Genomic DNA, 18,694 nt, shown 5'->3' with positions numbered 1-18,694 from the left:
GTAAACTAGAGAAGCAAATCCATAGAAACTCATATATGATAAGACAGACTTTTATATAAAGGGTAAGTGTACATTAAGAAAGCATCCCAAGCCAGTGCTGCCCAAGCCCATACGTCCGACAACACCAGCTGACACTGGTGGTCTGGTTTTATCAAAAGCCCCCAGTGCATTTTGGAACCAGCTCCTTCCCCAATTAAAACATTTTCTTTAGGCACTTTCCCATCTTCAAAGACAATGCCTCTTGTATCTGAACATAGTAGTCCCATATTTATTTCCTTTCTTCTGATATGGAGTATCAGCTTCCACAATAAATCCAGTAAAGGCTTTACTAGCAGTAGTCTTAGGATTTGGATCAGAATGAGTCAATAAAAAATACCAACTAGCTTTTCCTCCATTGGCTATCCACATCTTCTGACCATGAATAACATGCTCATTTCCTTTCTTTTCTGCTTTGGTGCTTATACCAGCTACATCAGAGCCTGCTCCAGGTTCTGTTACACAATAGGCACATATTAGTGATTCCTCAGTCAACCTCCCCAAATATTTCTTTTGTTGTTCACTATTCCCCGCAATAATAACAGGCATTTGCCCCAAAGACTTTTGCTTCAGTGGCAGTCTGAAGTACATCCACGTGCCGATTCTTCAGTACTTAAACCTGCATCAAAAGTCCCAAGTCCAAGGCCTCCACAACTTTCTGGAATGTGTGTACTCATCAAGCCAGGCTCGCAGGCTCTCTTAATTAAGGGGCAAAGGTACTCCCCAGTTTTATCATATTCCGGAGCAACAGGGATTATTTCCTCTCTGGAAAACTTACGAGCAGTGGCTTGAAATTCTTTTTGCTGTTCAGTGAGTTCAAAACTATATCCTAATCCTGGTTCATGCTTTGGAGCAGCCTGTGTATGTTGTGATCTCCAGTGAAAACGAGAAGCACTTCTCAGAACCCCACAGCTTCCCCTAAGCATCGCTGCCATGTTGGCCCCCCCTCCAGCTACTCAGACGCCAACTCACAAGGCACTCTAACCCAGATATTTTTTAACGTGCAATCTATGGCTGGACTTTATCATTGTGATCCTCACAGTGTAGTCCCTAGATCAGTAGCATCAGGGCGGGCGTGCTGATTGTTGTTGTGTTATTAGTTGCTGTGTTAGTCTGGGTAAACTAGAGAAACAAATTCATGGACACGCATGTGTATAAGAAAGAGCTTTATATACAAGAGCAATTGAATATTGAAAAAACATCCCAGTCTAGATCAAGTCCATAAGTCCGATACCAATCTATAAAGTCCTCTTCAGACTCATAAAAAACATGCAATGTCACCGAGTGCAGGACGATCACAGGCCAGTAGGTAGGCAGTCTTGTGGATCCAGTGGCATTGTAAGTATCTCAGCATTGGCAAGGGTCTCCACATGGCTTCTCTGGCTCTAGAGGTCTGGCTCCATCAGCTGCTCTCCATGTGTCTTCTCCACAGGGATGTCTCGCAGGGCATGAGACTCTGTCCCGCCTCCAGCGAGCTATTTACCTCCTTAGCGCCTCCCAAATGAGGTCACCAAGGTACTACCTGATTGACAGGCTAGACTCCACCCCTTCACTCTGAATCCTCAAATTGTCACCATATTAAGTAACTACCACAGTTGCCTTCAATTTGGTCCTGATGTAGGTGAATCATGTGTGCAGTGTAGAACTATTCCATCAGGTTTTCAAGGTTGTGGCCTTTCAAAAGCAATCCTGTTCCAGACCAGCTGAATCAGGAGTTGGGGGCAAGACCCATCCCTCTGTGACAGATGCATTCTTGACACCAACTAAGTGCATGATGAGTTAAGCTAATGACTGCTAATGATTGAAAGCACATGAGATGTTCTGCAACATTATAAGATGGGTGGAGTGTTCCTTAATAATCATAAGGACCAGAATTCCTCTAAGCTAGGAATTCTCTGGGAAAATCCATGGCAAACCATTTGGGGGATAGGAAAGATTACAAGGAAGCAAATATTGGCTGTCTCCAGTGATCAGAGGATGAGGAAAACTTTCGGTACAAAAAAGGGAGAAGGATTTTTGTATTTCACATTTGGTATGATGGGAGAGAAGGGGAAAGTGAAGAGCGAATTTTACATTGACAAGAACCCAGAATAATGAGACGAGGTTGAGATTAAATGAGGTTTGTGACTAGTGAAACACCTCGTTAGTGGAAGAGTAGTCAAAATCATTTTGAGACTGGGAAGCTGACATATCATTTAAGTATGTGTGTTTCTTATTTAACTCCCTCGTTTGTCTTGCGAGAGAAGGAGGGAGGGAGAAGAGACAGTCTTCTGCACACTCCACTGAGCTCAAGAATGCTTTGTGTGAATGTAATTTTGTGAAAATTTAGGAGAGTGCTGAATTTCACATTTAACCTGCAAGTTATAAAACAGACACAGTACAAAAATAAATAGGGAATATAAGCCTACCAGGAATTTGTAGATATTTGGGGAGGGGAAGCTTTGGATTTTCATAGAATTTGGTAGTTTTAGGAGTGCAAGCCAATTTCCCCTTTTAAAGGGCCAGGAAGCTTCAGTTAACACCTAAATAACAGTAATCTGGATGGCTGATAGTGGCAAGTCCATGTTGAAGGCTGATAATATGCTGTTCTTTTCTTCTTAACCAACTGTACGAAAACATAGTGATTTTAAGCATTCAGTTTTTGGCTCAGTGTAGCTCAGGAATTCCAGGATCAAGGACTGGAGGCTACAATGGGTGCTTCGTGATACATGTGGTGAGGGCAATGGTGTCCATTGGGATGGTTGGGACTGGAGCATCCATCCCAAGATGGCGTATTCACGCACTTGGGGTGGTGGGGTGGTGTTCCTCCTTGTCTTTCCCGTATTCCATACAGGTTTATCCTTCAGGCTTCCTCACGAGGAGAGACCTTCTCAGGGGGGAAAAGAACCTGTGGTCCTCTAAATGTGCCTCAAAGAAATCATTCGGATGTAGGTGCAGGGTCCCTGTTGAGTTTCAGGAACTTTCTACATCGCAAGTAATGTTGTCCCTCGACAAATTCTAAGGTACTGTTATTTAGCAATTAATGGGAAAAGGATAAAAGAAGGTGTGGGCAGCGACCAAATGAATGTCTCTACCGTCATCAGATGAAGGGAAGTCAAGAGTTTTGCTACCAATCACGGAAACCTTCATGAACCACAAATGTCAAAACATGAGGCTAGTGTCCCTTGGCGTGGCCTCCACTTGGGTCTGTACTCCTGAAGGAAGGGCTTCATCTCGCTCACTCCCCCCAAAGCATCCTGCTCGTCAGCTTACTGTGCATCACAACGACCGCTTGGGCAATCTTGAGGCACTCGAATGGCGTTCCTCTGAAATGGTCTATGAGTTTGGGGAACTTAAAGAAGTCCAAGGCGTGCAAGATCTGGGCTGCAGTGTGGGGGGAGGGGGAAGCCCTTTCTACCCTTGAAGATGAGCAGGTGCATGGTCATGATGGAAAACAAATCATTGGGTGCAACTTCCCTGGCTCCCCGCCCCCCAATACAGTTTTCCATTGTCTTTAAAACTCTCCATAATAAGACACCGCTGTATCTTAAAGGTTGCTTTGGTGCTTATGGGAGAAGTTTACAGGGTAGCTTTTAGTTTGCCTTGAAAATCTAGTTAGATTTAGATATGGGTGTGTTACCAATAATACATTTTCAGACTGGATAGTGACATAGAATGATTAAGTTAAATCTTTACTTGGGCAAACAAATTATGAGTTTATCCCTGTCCTACATTGAGGACATCTTCAAGTTGGTGGAGAGGTGAAGGCCTTACTTTTCAATGAAACCAAATGGAAAGGTGATAGGTCTATTGTTTCAAGAAATGTAATGTAAAAAGAATGCAGCCAAATGGGCACATTGACCCAGAAGTCTAAGTTCTGTGCGTGGGGACATTGTTTTTAAGGTGGAAATGTTTCCCTAGCTTTCTTTCTCTACTGATTGCACCCATCGACACTAGGTCTTCAAAAATCTTATTTAAGTTGAAAATGGAAATGTTAAAATGCTGTGAAATTAGTTTCAGTGAATATCAGTTTAGTAGTCTTTGACCTATGAACGTCATTTGGTTAAGATCCAGTTAAAAATCATGTCATCATGTATGCTAACCACATTTTCTGAGTAAAGAAATCAGACTTTATCCCCTGACTTGGCCGTGGCTTATAGCGTGACCTTACTCTCTTGCCTTCTAAAGGGATCGGTCGTAGGACATCATTTTTTATATGTGGATCGAGTGGTTGGTGGGTGCAAAAATCTATGAACTTCATAGAAATATCTTTATTTTATTTGACAAAGTTAAACATCAGGAAATTCCCAGTTTACCCTGTGAATCTTGTACTCAGAGCTGCTGGTTCCTTCTGTTAACATTCCAAAGAGGACAGAAGAGGACCCTGGCTAAGGACTCCTTCTCCCACCAGCTCCTGAATCAATCAATCAATCAATAGAAGCACCACCCCTTGTGGATGAGCAGGGAGGTATCAGGTTTTCCCTGTGAGACCTCATCCGCTAATAAGAGCACCTTGTTCCTGCAGGAGGAAGGAGGGCAGCATGTTGAGTAAAGAAATCAGAGGTCATCTGCTGTACTGTCGTATGATCTTATTGTCCCTCATCTGAAGGGCTCAGGCTCTTTGGAAAATCCTTTACTCACATCCTCCTGAGCACAGTGGGGTAGATGCTTGCTTTCTTTCTTTTTCTTCCTGTTTCCACATACATTTTGAGCCTGAGTTTTCAAAAGCAATAATCTTCTTGGTGTCCAGTAAGATTGACCCAGTAAGAAAGTATCACTTTCTTATAGTTTCTTGTGCCCTCTACTAAGTTTCTTTACTAGTTAAATAAATAAGGTTGAGCTTTTGACCTGAGAAAGTCACTCTTTCTTAAATCGCAGAAGACCAGAGGCTGGCTACTGAGATAATAGTTTATTGCTAATAGAAATTTCAACTCATACAAAGTGGAATTTAAATGTAGTATTACATCTCTGGTTTAGGTACATCTCTAATCATTTAACCTTGGACATCAATGATTTTCTCAAAATACCTATTTCCTCAACAGAGCCCTGGATTGAATGAATTTGATCTGGAGAGTCATTTCTTCTTCTTGTATTCTGGCATTTCCAGCAAGTTGTGGCAAGTACATGGCTACTACCCTTCCCTCTCAAATGGCAGGCATCGTTAATTAAAAAAACAAAAACAAAAAACCCACACCTTCCTGATGAGCTCCTTTATAAGCCTCAACGATCACTTTCAGCATAGTGCTCCACACAACTGCTAGCACCAAATAAAACCTATGTTCCAGAGTGGGAAACAGAAGCCTAGCCTATGCGTATGCCGCAATGGCATACGCATATTTCTTGTTTTGTAATTCAAATACATATCATCTATTAAAGAAAAAGAAAGAATATTGTTAAGCACCAAAACTGCATGGTGTTACATTGAGTGTACAAGAAGAGAATGGCGATTGCAGTACACGATACACTCGTACTTAACTCTGGCGTCATGCATGTATAAAACATGAAATACAAAGCAGTACAATTACAATGCAGAAAAGTTGCAGTAAAGAGCAAAAGGCAACAATCAAAACATTTATTGCAGATTTCACAGTATTGCTATAAATGCTTGCTTAGTTTTTCTTTATGCTTTTAATACTTGAGAGTATTAACTGAGCATATTTAAGTAGTAATTTGCAGGAGTTGTCATTTATAGTGTACTGTCCACTTAATGTTACAGTGTTAAAGCCATCCTTAAAAGCCAAGCACAAAGTGTTAGTGTTTTGTTTCTAGCTTTAAGATATTGCACAAAACGAGTGAACGGTGAAGTAGTTTACCTTGGAGACTTTCATGTACCCAGAAAGGTTAAAACACGTGTCAGTCTCTTTAGCCTTCATACACTTTCTCTAATGGCATCCACATGTTAAATACACAGTAAGTCTGTGTTCATATGAACTGCAAGGGTAGTAGCGTAGTGATCATTAAGTAGGAATTACGATGCAGCTGACTCCACAAGTCATTCAGACAGTTAATGAACTCTTTGATACAAGAGGAGACTTCAAAAGTTCATGGGAAAATGGAATTAAACGATAATGGAATTCTCCCACAAACCTTTGTGACCTCAAATACATGACCCCAGATTCAGCAATTCTGTTTTACTCTACTTTAAAGACAACAGTTGTGAGACCTTTTTAGATTTTTAAATCTTTTTTTCTTCTTCTAAATAATCAATGTATTCTGAAGCTCAGCAGAAACAGTTATTCAAAGTACTTTCTTGAACATGTCTTTCCATTAGACAGCAGGCAGTTGCCTAAATATCAGACAGTAGGGACTGACGATTTCTCGGGTCATAAGCATTCATTCAGTGGCAATGTCTCTGAAAGCTGTCATCATCTTGTTAAGAAGTCTGGGAGCATGGTTCTTCGTGCAGTTACATGACACTCTGTCGGGGCATTCCAAGTAAATTGGCTTTTCATTCCTTGTGGTTCGTCACCTTTCTTGGCTAGAGGCCTGCCGCTGATTGCGAGGCTCGCTTCATTTCCCTGGAGCCTGTACATGTAAATTATTTGGGACTTTCTCTTCAAGTCAGCTTCAATCTGATATCAATTTACTTTCCAAGCGCTGCCAAGTGCCACTTGGCCACTAGAGCCGTAAAGCTACCAGTAAATGTTCACATGCCGAGACAGCGAGCCTGGGGTCCTCGGTGAGGTCTATGCTCCTCCTCTGCGAAGGGGTTCTTTGCGTGTGGGCTCCTTTCAGCCAGTGTCTGTAACGGCCCATTTCTCCTCCCTGACTGCCCAGATCCACAATACATGAACGTTCAAAGCCATTGACGTGAGAGGTCTGCCCTCAGCTCTTTAGGACCAACTCCAGGAACTGCAAGGCAAGCATGTGGTTCGGGCTTGGAGCTCCCTGTGGCAGAGGCCAAGGCTGGATGGAGCCCGAGCTCCTCTTTCAGAGCTCCACTCATTGTTGTTCTTTTTAAATACAGTTAATTGTCTTTCCCTGCTGTGCAAAGTCAACACAAAAGCATGGCTCCGCCCCCCCCCCCACCCTCTTGTCTCCCAGGGGCTCAATAAGGGCTTTATCTTGCTTTTTGGTTTTGTTATGAGCAAGTTCAACCCAAACGTTAATTGAAGTTGGTAGGATTTTGCAAATAGTGATTTGTTTTTGAAACTGTAAAGATTTCTAAAGTCAGAACTCAGCAACAAAAGAGAGTAACTAGCTTTTATTTGAAATTTAAAATACGAATATGAACAGCACAGATAAATCCACCAGAACTTTTTTTGGTGAAGGTTTAATGTCTGTCAAGAGTTCGATGGATCATGTGCTTTCTTTTGATTACAAGCTTCATACATATCCTATTTAGCTGTCAAAAATTAATAAGTGTACATGTTTGGCCTAAATCTCCATACCTAACAATATTTCTCATAAGGAAAGACAAGCAATGGTATTTGCAATCACTTCACGCAAACTAAAACTAAAGAAAGAATGATAAGACCAAAGAAGAATTGATGGATTTATTATGGTGTTGATAAAGAATAATGAATTTCCCATAGCCTACTGGAAAGACAAATATATCTATCTGAGAAAAAATACAGCTAGCATGCTCCTTAGAAACGAGAATGTTGAAACTTCATCCACTTCGCATGGTTTGGACATGTTACTAGGAAGGACCAGTCCCTAGAGAAAGACATCATGCTTGTAAAGTCGACGATCAATGAAAGAGGAAGACTCTTCATAAGCTAGGTTGTAGGTGGACACTGTGGCTGCAACAATGAGCTCAAACATCACAACAAGTGTGAGGATGGCACAGGACTGGGCAGGGTTTTGTTCTGTTATATAGAGGGTTGCTATAATTCGACCACACCTGACAGCAGTATGTGTGTGTGTGTGTGTGTGCACATATATACATGGAATGTATATTGCTGTTGGGGGTGTGTGCATTTAACTTTTGCCAGGAAATTAATAAGAAGACAGCTAGTGAAATAGGATGAACATTTTGTTAGTGTGGTGTCCTGAGAAATAAGAGAACAAGAAGTGATCCTTGGGTTCAGTCCTCATGCACAAGAGGCCAGTGTGTCTCGGTAGACCAGAACCCCAACCGAAGTGCTCCAAATGGGCACTCTCCTCAAGTCGGTAGAGAAGTAAGTGGGACATGACCAGTGTCCTATCAGTGTCCTCAGATGATAAGAGTTCCGTGTGAGCCACAGCAGCATTTTTGTCACTCATTAAAAGCAATGAGGCTATCAGCAATTTGACAAGCTTTCAACAATAAGACAGTAGGAAATCACTGTTGTGTATTTATAGGCAGTCAGAATCGCATGATAGATTGATAGCATTCATGAAATGAGTCCATCTCTAACTGGGTTCTCATTGTGCCTTGTGTACAACGGGAATACAGAGTGTATGTGCATATGCATATGTACATGTGTTAGTACATACCAGCAATAATCCCTACTTCCTGAAGAAGCCTGCAAAAAACTGACCGTTCAAACCCACACAGTGATTCCACAAAAGAGGGCCTGTGGACCTGGTTCAGTACGGATGGCAGCCAAAAAGTATCGCCTGGGGTCACCACCGGTGGAACCCACCCAACAACAATGGGTACCTTCTTAGATGCATTCCAAGAAATGCTTTAGAACCAAACAGCATCAGCTGCTTGGAAAGGGAAAATAGGTTCTATCAGAATATTCTTAAGCAAGACTGGGGATCTCCTTGTGAGGAATCTGCTTCCTCTGTCTATTGGCTCTTCTCTGGGATTCTTCAAGCATATCATATGTGACCTCCTTTCTGCAGGAGCAATGTGCGCATGTTAGCTAATGAGGTTCCAGAGGGAAACCCCCCAATCCCTCCCTGATTGTCCACAAGCAGTGGTACGTGTATTTATTCAGGAGAAGGTCATTGAAGGAATCTTTAGCCAGGTCTCTCCTCTCCCTCTAATTAACTGATTTGGGGAGTGTTAAAGAAGGAATCTGAGAACAAGAGTCAAATGGTAAACTGAGAACTTCTCTTTATCCTTATTTTTGTCAAATAAAATAGAGATATTTCCATGCATTTAATAGATTAGATAGTAGAGAGGCTTAAAAACCTCAGGATAAAACTCAAAAGGGTCTTGGCTCAAAGTTAAATCATGATAAAGAAATCCAGGCACTTATTTCTTTAAAACCTGAGTCTCACATTACTTACATATTTAATTCTAGCATGATCACAGACAAATATAAAGTTATGAGTTTTCTAGAAAACAACATAAGATATGCTTGTAACCCAGAGGTAGGCAAATTTTCTTAGCGAAGACACAACACTGTTAAGGAAGGCTTTACAAAATACATATTTAACAAAGGATTTTTATCTCAGACTAAATGAAATAAACTTAAAATAGGAAAAAGTCTAAATGTGTAATTATTGTCTGTTTCAGTGTTTCAAACAATTCTAAGTTAGTGCAATTAATACTTTGGGGTTTTGTTTTAATAGTTAAGGAAGTGGGAAAAGTTGATTTTGAAAAAGTATGCTTTACTACATTTTTTGGCTTTGTGGTGTTGCCTGTTAAGGGTTGTTAATCACAAGGTCCATGGCTCAAACCCACTGAATGCTCTGAGGGTGAGAGATGAGCCGGTTTGCGCTCAGAAAGATATATAGCCTTGGGTACCTTGCATGGGGCCACTGTGAGTCAGAATCCAGTCCACAGCAGTGGATTTGTTGTAGTTGTAGTTTTAAGCACCATCTAAGGAGCACTGTCAGTGCTTTGGGTTAGACGTTGGCCTGCTAATCACAAGGTTGGTGGATCAAACCCATCAACTGGAAGAAAGATGAGGCTGTCAGCTCCTGTAATGATTAGCGTCTCAGAAACCCCTATCGAGGGTCATTTTGAGTTACAATCAGCCTGAAGTCTGTGAGTTTTGGCGAAGCGCCATCTGGTGGCAGAGATTTTAAATTACAGCTTGAATTTTGCGGTTTGAGGTTTTATGGGACTGTTTTTAAGATACACAAAAAGATAATTTTGAAAATTGAAATCTTCAATAAGAGACTGAGACAGTAAGAAGTTCTAATACAATGAAGTCCAAATTAAAATTTATTGTAGTAAAACCACCAATGGTACAAAATGTGTTCAGTTAATTTTACATTGAAAATACCTATTAATAATTGTGAGACAATGAAAATAATAATAGCATTTGGTGTAATACTCTGATAAATTTCTACATGGTAGGATTTAATTGAATATTAATATAATAAACATAAGTTAATTATTAACGTGCCTGTCCTCAGCAAGTTTTAGCACGTTTAATCTTAAGAATTCTGAGGTGCCGGCCTAACCTATTGAACATCTCCCAAATTAACATTTCACCAGTAGAAAATCTCTTGGCTTTTAACTGCCAAATGTCATAGATCATATTGATCAACACAACATGTTTGAACCTTTGTTTCTATTGGGGGAAAAATATTTATGTCCCCTAAGCTCTATATAACGTTAACAAATGATATGTAGGAAAAGTTTAGATTTAGATCCAATACAATTTACTAAAACAGCACAGAATCATTTTGAAAAGCACTTAGAGTTTCACTATGAGAATGTTCATCTCAGATGTTGCTAGCCCCGAGAATGGCTTTTTCTGCTTTCAAAGCTCTGGTCCTGAATGTGTTTCTACCATGTTCTTGTCATTTAGCTCTTGTGTTTGCTGTTCTTTCTTTTCTCCTCCCAAGAGTGCATGGCTGTGGGTGTTGTTAGGTACCTTCAAGTCAGCTCTGACTCAGAGACCCTGTGGACAGCAGGACAGCAAACTGCCCAGCTTTGCACCACCCTCACAATGGCTAGATTTGAACCCATTTGTGCAGCCCCTGTTTCAGGCCATCGCCGAGAGCAGTGCTTCTCAACCTGGTCACTTAAGACCATCGGAAAACACATATTTCCAATGGTCTTAGGAACCAAGACACCGCTCCTCTATCCATCTCCACGTGGGTTCACCCACATGCAGATACGCCCACATATGAGGACCCCGCATGAAGACGGTTACCCAGGCTACACCATGCTTTGAGACAAAATTTCATTTCTTTGTCATTAGAAATAAATATTTCGGCTCTCTGCTCCTCCTCGTGCAACAGACAGCCGCCTCTCCCGTTCCTGTGCAGTCCCAGCCGCATCCCGAGACACCATGGTGAAGGTCGGAGTGACCAGATTTGGCCGCCTTGGGCGCCTGGTCACCAGAGCTGCTTTCAATTCTGGCAAAGTGGAAATTGTTGCCATCAGTGACCCCGTCATTGATCTGAACTACATGGTCTACATGTTCCAGTATGATTCCACCCACAGTTTGTCATGACCCACACAGTGGAGTGCCTGTGTGTAGTCAATAGAGCACAAGTCAACATCTTTCTGGCTTTCTCAGCTTTCACCCCAAACCATTTGACGTCAGCAAGGAAATCCCTTGTTCCATGGCCTCTTCTGAAGATGGCTTCCATTTCTGGAAGTTCTCTGTATTGTTGCAGTTGGTTTTTAATGATCTTCACCAAAATGTTACTTGCATGTGGTATGAATGATGTTGCTTGATAGTTTCCCCACTTGGTCAGGCCCCTTGTATTCTCCATGGGCACAAATGTGGGTCTCTTCTCCTCAGCGGTAACGCTCTTCCACATACCCTGTGATATAGATTAATGAGTGTTTCTGGGGTTCGTCAGTTTGTTGAAACTTTTGAATACGTATTATTTTTCAATTCATGATGACTTATTTTATTCTTAATGTCTTCAGTGCAGCTTGCACTTCTTCCTTCAATATCATAGGTTCTTAATCATATACTACCTATTGAAAGGATTGAACCTCAACAAATTCATCGCAGTTAAGTAACTCTGTGTATTCCTTCCATCTCCTTTTGATGCTTCCTGCATCATTCAGTATTTTGTCGATAGAAACCTATATTTCTACTCAAGGCTTGAGTTTTTCTTTAGCTCTTTCAGCTTGTGATATGTTGGTTTTCTTTGAGTGTCTCATTGTTATGTTTTGTTTTCTTGAACACCCTTTTGAAATGTTCTGTTCAACTCTTTTACCTCATCTTTTCTTTCATTGGCTTTAGCTTTACATGCATGAGTAAATTTTCACTTTGGTCTTATCTTTCTTTCCTGTCTTTAAATGACTTGTTTCTTTTTCCATGTATTATATTTTCAAAGTCATCCTACAACTAATCAGATTTTCAGTCACTGGTGTTTAATGCCGCAAATCTGTCCTTGAGATGGTTTCTAAATTCAGGTGGTATATACTCAAGGTCATAGTTTGGCTCTTGTGGACTTGTTTTAATTTTGCTCAGCTTCAACCTGAGCTTATAGCTAAAGAATTGATGGTCTGTTTCACAGTCAGCCGCTGATTTATTTTGGTTAATGACATAGAACATGTCTATTGTCTCTTCCCACAGATGTAGTCTGTTGGACTCCTCTGTATTCCATATATGTAGGTCTACGGGTATAGTTGCCATTTTATGTTGTTGGAACATATATTAATGATGAATAAGTCATTGGTCTTTTAAAATTTGACCATGCGATATCTAGTTTCATTTTATCAAGGCAATATTTACTAACTACTGGTCCTTCATCTTTGTTTCTAGGTTTCACATTTCAATCACAAGTAATTACTCAATACATCTTGATCGTATGTTTGATCAATTTCAGACCAAAGAAACTAGTAGAATTCTGCAACCTATTCATCATTCGATTTAATGGCGGGATCATAAATTTAAATAACAGTTGTACTAATTGATCTCCCTGGTAGGCATGTAAATAGTATCCTATTACAAACAGACAAATCTTGAAATGTTATTTTTGATGATGAATGTAGTGCCACTCCTCTGCAACCATTATCCCAGCAGAGTAAACGCGATTACGGTCTAATTAAAAATGGGCAATACCAGTCCTTTTGTGTGTCTGTGTTTCAAAAATTTCAAAGAAAATATCATAAAAAAATAATGGAATTAGTTTTTCCGTGAACTCTTTGAAGCCCCCTGTATTCCTTACAGCACACAACATGTTTCTTTCTCCAATAGAGAAACCGTGTTCTTGCCTTTTCTTTCCCTTCTACTCTACTGACCATGACACGTTGGTGCCCACACTCATAGTTCTCTCGTAGACACTAGATTTTACTGCAACTCCAGGCCATCCGATCAGATTCCAGAAAGCAAGAAAAAGTGAAATAAGGCAGCCCTAACACTTCCACTTACTTTTTGTTGACCAAAACCATATCAACTAGTCACTCTACATGGCCAGCCCTAGCAACAAAGAAACTATTACCATCAAGTTGATTCCAATTAATAGCAACTCTGCAGGGTTTCTGAAGCTGTACATCTTTATGAGAACAGATAGACTCATCTTTCTCCCAGGGAGCAGTCGGTAGGTTCAAACCTCTAACCTTGCAGTTAGTGGCCCAATGCTTGCCTGATACATTCCTCAGGACTCCTCACTAGCAGAAGAACCAAATTCAAACTCACTGCCATCAAGTTGTTACTGACTCATAGAAACCCTGTAGGACAGGGTAGAACTAACCCTGTGGGTAGAAAGCCTCATCTTTCTCCTGGAGACCAGCTGGTGGTTTTGAACTGCTGACCTTAGGTTAGCAACCCATCACATAACCCACTATGCCATGAGGGCAGAGAGACTTCAAATTGGGTTTAAGGCTTTTAAGCCCGTGTATCAATTAGTTATGATGTGATAAACCGCAAAGGTGGAAGTCTTGCTCACCTGACTTGCCATCAGGTTTGGGTTGGATGTGGCTCTGTCTGTGTGTCTTTCTCTAGTGACTCGCTGAGGGAGCAGTCCTTCTCATATGGATTTCTTTCCTGTGATGGAAGGAATAAGGAGGTGCCAGGACCATAAAATGGCTCTTTAAGATTCTGCTCCGATGGACATTGGGCTTCCACTCAAGTACTCCCTCAATGCAAGAATACTTTGTTCTACTCAACTGGCATTCCATGATGCTCACCTTCCCCACACGATCGCTGAAGACAAAATAGGTGCATGAGCAAATGTGGTGAAGAAAGCTGATGGTGCCTGGCTATCAAAAGATATAGCATCTGGGGTCTTAAAGACTTGAAGGTAAACAAACAGCCATCTAGCTCAGAAGCAACAAAGCCCACATAGAAGAAGCACACCAGCCTGTGTGATCACTAGGTGTCGAAGGGATGAGGTATCGGGCATCAGAGAACAAAAAACCATATCATTGTGTGCTCACCTTCCTGATGCAATTGCTGAAGACAAATGGGTGCATAAGCAAATGTGGCGAAGAAAGCTGATGGTGCCCGGCTATCAAAACATATAGTGTCTGGGGTCTTAAAGCCCTGAAGGTAAACAAGCGGCCATCAAGCTCGGAAGCAGCAAAGCCCACATGGAAGAAGCACACCAGCCTGTGTGATCACGAGGTGTTGAAGGGATGAGCTATCGGGCATCAAAGAACAAAAATCATATCATTGTGAATGAGGGGGAGTGTGGAGTGGAGACCCAAAGCCCTTCGGTAGGCAACTGGACATCCCCTTATGGAAGGGTTGCGGGGAGGAGATGAGCCAGTCAGGGCACACTGTAGCAACTATGAAACATACAACTTTCCTTTAGTTCCTAAATACTTCCTCCCCACCCACTATCATGATCCCAATTCTACCTTGCAAGTCTGGCTGGACCAGAGGATGTACACTGGTACAGATAGGAACTGGAAACACAGGGAATCCATTATGGATGGTCCCTTCAGGACCAGTGGTGAGAGTGGTGATACAGGGAGGGTGGAAGGAGGGAGGGGTAGAAAGGAGGAAGTGATTACAAGGATCTACATGTGACCTCCTCCCTGGGGGATGGACAACAGAAAAGTGGGTGAAGGGAGACGTCGGATAGTGTAAGATATAACAAAATAATAATTCATAAATTACCAAGGGCTCATGAGGGAGGGGAGCGGGGAGGGAGGGGGAAATGAGGAGCTGATGCCAGGGGTTTACATGGAGAGCAAATGTTTTGAGAATGATGAGGGTAACGAATGTACAAATGTGCTTTATACAATTGATGTATGTATGCATTGTGATAGAGTTGTAAGAGCCCCCAATAAAATGATTAAAGAAAAAAAAAAGAATTCTGCTCCAAAGTGGCACCCATCACTTCCTCACATCCCACTGGCTAAAGAATGTCACATTTTAAGCCTGATGTCAAGAAAACAGAGAAATACCAGGGGCCCTAAGGAGATTTGGTGTAAATGGAATGAAAAGATAATGGAATTTTTTCCCATGAATTTTTGAAACTCCCTCACCATAATTCACTTACCAAAAGGGTAGCAAATACTGGTCATCACAATACCATTTCATGTCTTCTATACGAAAAGCAGGAAGGTGAGAAGAGGAGAAGGAATGGAAATTGAGTCCACCATCTATGGTATCTGCCATGGGGCATGGGTGCGCATGTGTGTACACACACACACACATACACACACAATTCTTTCTTCTCCCTTCCCTCGCTTTCTTCCTTTCTCTCTCCCATCTTTCCTTCTCTTCTCTCTTTTTTCCTTCTTAGACAAGTATATACACCATTTGGGAGCTATGGTCTGAGCCACATCCTGTCTCCCTGGTGAAATAACTACCAATAGAAACATCCTGGTTATAAACTTAGTGTTTATTGTGGGGCAGTTCCACTTGGTATTAATTATAAGGGATTCCACTGTCATTGGACAGAAGACAACCTGCACCACAGACTCTTAGCACAACTCCGTTGTATATTAGAATCCACTGCTGTGGTAAGGTGATATGCAGGAGTAAAGCTTTCTGTTAAACCAGGAGAACTGCAGAAAATAATATGCCCAGTTCCTAAAGTTTTTGCTTTCTTTTTTCTGAATCAGGTGCTGTCCTACCACGCAACCTGTTCCAAAGCTGAAGTTGACAAGTTTAAGGTAAAAAAAAAAAAAAAAAAGAAACCTTTGTCCTCTTGGGATATAAAACTAAATGTTATATGGCCTCCGGACCTTTTATTACTGGCTTCTAGTTAGTCCTGCTGACTGGGAGTGGGAGAATGGAACTAGGAAACTGTGCAAATATTCTATATTTCTTCTCCTCACTTATCAACTAGCTCATTATCCAACATTGGTATTAATGAAAAAAGCCCAACCAAACTCATTGCCAGTGAGTTGATTCCAATTCATATCAAACCCTATTGGACAGAGCAGAACCACGTGCATATCTGAGACAGTAGCTTCTCCTGGAGTAGAAAGCCTCATCCTTCTCCCACGGAGTTGCTGGTGGTTTCGAACTGCTGACCTTGTAGTTAGCAGCCTAACTCCTTGCTGACAAAGCAAGCGATGCATTAATGACAATGGTTAAAAATCTCTTATCTGATTTTTTTTGCATTAATAATGTGCATCTGGCAGTAAAAAATAGTAACAAATGCTAAGGTGCTAGTGAGAAGAAAGCTAGATCTTCTATGGTTAAGATAAGCGTCAACTTGACTCGGCTATCGATCTCAGTGATTTGGCAGGTATGTAACGTGGTGATTACGTACTGATGTAGTGATCCTTCATTTTGTGATCTGATATGATCATCCTGTAACCCTGGTGGTATAGTGATTACATCCAAAAGGTCAGCCGTTCAAAACCACCAGCTGCTCTGAAGGAGAAAAAGGGAACTTTCTACTCCTGTAAAGAGTTACAGTCTCAGAAACTCATAGGGACAGTTCTACCCTGTTCTACAGGGTCTCTATGAATCAGCATCGTCTTGAAGACAGTGAGTTTTGAGTTTGTGGTGATCCTATATTTTTGCATTACACCGGTTCTGCCTTAGGCCCTGGTCTCTGGAAACTAACCACATGAGTAAGTTAAAACAGGGTGTCTCACTATATTTTTACTGCTACAATTATTATTGTATCTAAAAGGGGTAAAGTGGGCAGCAATAAAGACAGAAAACTTATAACGGGCTACATATGACTGTGTGAGATATTGGAGGGAACATGCCCAGAGGAATTGGAAGCCAATATAGCTAGTTCTCTACATTCTGGAGGTTTTTGCTCTACATTCAGACAGTTGTGTTTTATTTTTAACCTTACACAAGTTTTTATTACAGAAAGGTTGTCACCAATAATTTGATATCTGTCTACTTTCTACGCGATTATTCTTAGTTCACAAAAGATGGCTTCCTAATTGCTCATCTAGTGGTAGCAAGCACAAAAATCCTAATTTTAGCAGAAGAGTCGTGAAGATGCCTCCACGATTTGATGTAAAAAAGTTCATTGCTAATGGCTCTTGCACCCAGTATCAGGAACGGACAGAAGTCTTTTTATTCAAAAATGCAAAAAGCATGGGCAACAAGAGCAATGCGCCAGTATATATTGTCAACGGAAACCACTACCTGAGGGTTGTAAGGATTTTCTTAAGGTATCAGCAAGCCTTTCCTTCAGCCATTTTCTTCTCTGGACTGACTTCTCTGAAGTTGTTGGTGAGGAACACTGCCTCGAGCTTCCTATCATGGTTCATCCAAAAATGGCAAAGCACTATTCCAGGCATTAGAGCATACTCCCTTCTAGACTTCCCATGGCACCTCTTCCCATTCCACCCACGCTGCCCATGCCAGGCTCCTTCTCTTCTGTAGCACTTTTGAAGTGCAACATCTGCTGTGGCAAACATGGAGGCTAATCAGCAACATCCCATAGAGCAGTTCTCATAAGCCTGTGTGGACCAATGATCCCCTTTCCTACCATAGTCACACAATCTCCCATCACAGCATCACAACCAACTTCTGAGGAACGCTGCCTAATTTTCTCAAATACCAGTGATCCTTCAACACCTGCATTCCTAGCAGTGGTCTTTGCAGGGATTTTGAGTGTTCTTTTAATAATTTCTGTACCAACTTTTAATCTTCACTTCTTGGAGTTAGTGAGTCCATGCACCGAAGCAGAGAGCAACCATGTCCAAGAACAACGCTTCCTCAATTGCAGCTGTTGTTGCACCGCGGGCACCTGTAATTGTCTTCCTTGTCACTCACTTCCACAGCACTCGTTCCACCAACTTTTAGCACAGCTCCCATCCAAAAGCTTTGCCAGACTTTGGTTCAATATTTCCTTTTCATACGCAGTAGTTGTGATGTCCAAATGCTCAATGCTTTCTTGAGTATATTTTTCTGTTTGAACGTTGTCACCTTTTGCCTTTCAAGAGCATGTCTTCCTCTTTGGTCACAATGACCTCTTCACCTTGCCTAAGGCATGAGGCTGAGCATCTTCAAGATTCAGAGTCAATCCCTCTTCTCTAAAGACTGCACCACCAGTAACAATAGCCATGTCTGTAGCTAGTTCTGTTCATTGTCACCAAAACCTGGAGCTTTGACGGCTACTACATAAAGACTAACTTTTTTAAAAATTAAATAATCATGTTATTAGGGGCTCATACAACTCATCACAATCTGTACATACATCATTTGTGTCCAGCACATTAGTACATATGTTGACTTCATCATTCTCAAAACACCCGCTTTCTACTTGAGCCCTTGGTGCCAGCTCATTTTTCCCCATTCCTCCCTCCCCCTGAACCCTTGATAATTTATAAATTATTATTATTTTATCATATCTTACCCTATCCAACGATAAAGACTAACTTTTAACCTGTTCAAACCGAGGGGACTTAGAGCTTCTCTGTCAACACCTTCAGCAATGATGACCAAAGGTGTACAGTGAGCACTGGCAATTTCAAGAGCAGGTATAATAGACTGGAGACTAGGAC

The 18,694-nt window shown here is 41.4% G+C and overlaps 1 protein-coding gene across 1 annotated transcript in view; it reads left to right on the top strand.

Annotated features, from left to right (window-relative positions):
• Positions 1 to 18,694, top strand: part of PDE11A (phosphodiesterase 11A) — a 441,211-nt gene that overhangs the window by 255,172 nt on the left and 167,345 nt on the right. Inside the window, exon 10 of the mRNA XM_004701714.1 lies at positions 15,833 to 15,883. Within this exon, the coding sequence (XP_004701771.1) occupies positions 15,833 to 15,883 (51 nt within the window). The remainder of the gene's footprint in view (positions 1 to 15,832; positions 15,884 to 18,694) is intronic.

This window comes from Echinops telfairi, unplaced genomic scaffold (assembly GCF_000313985.2).
Source record: "Echinops telfairi isolate 266 unplaced genomic scaffold, ASM31398v2 ScPeMD7_3;HRSCAF=10, whole genome shotgun sequence".
Lineage (NCBI taxonomy): Eukaryota > Metazoa > Chordata > Mammalia > Afrosoricida > Tenrecidae > Echinops > Echinops telfairi.
This window is presented reverse-complemented; position numbering and strand designations above follow the sequence as displayed.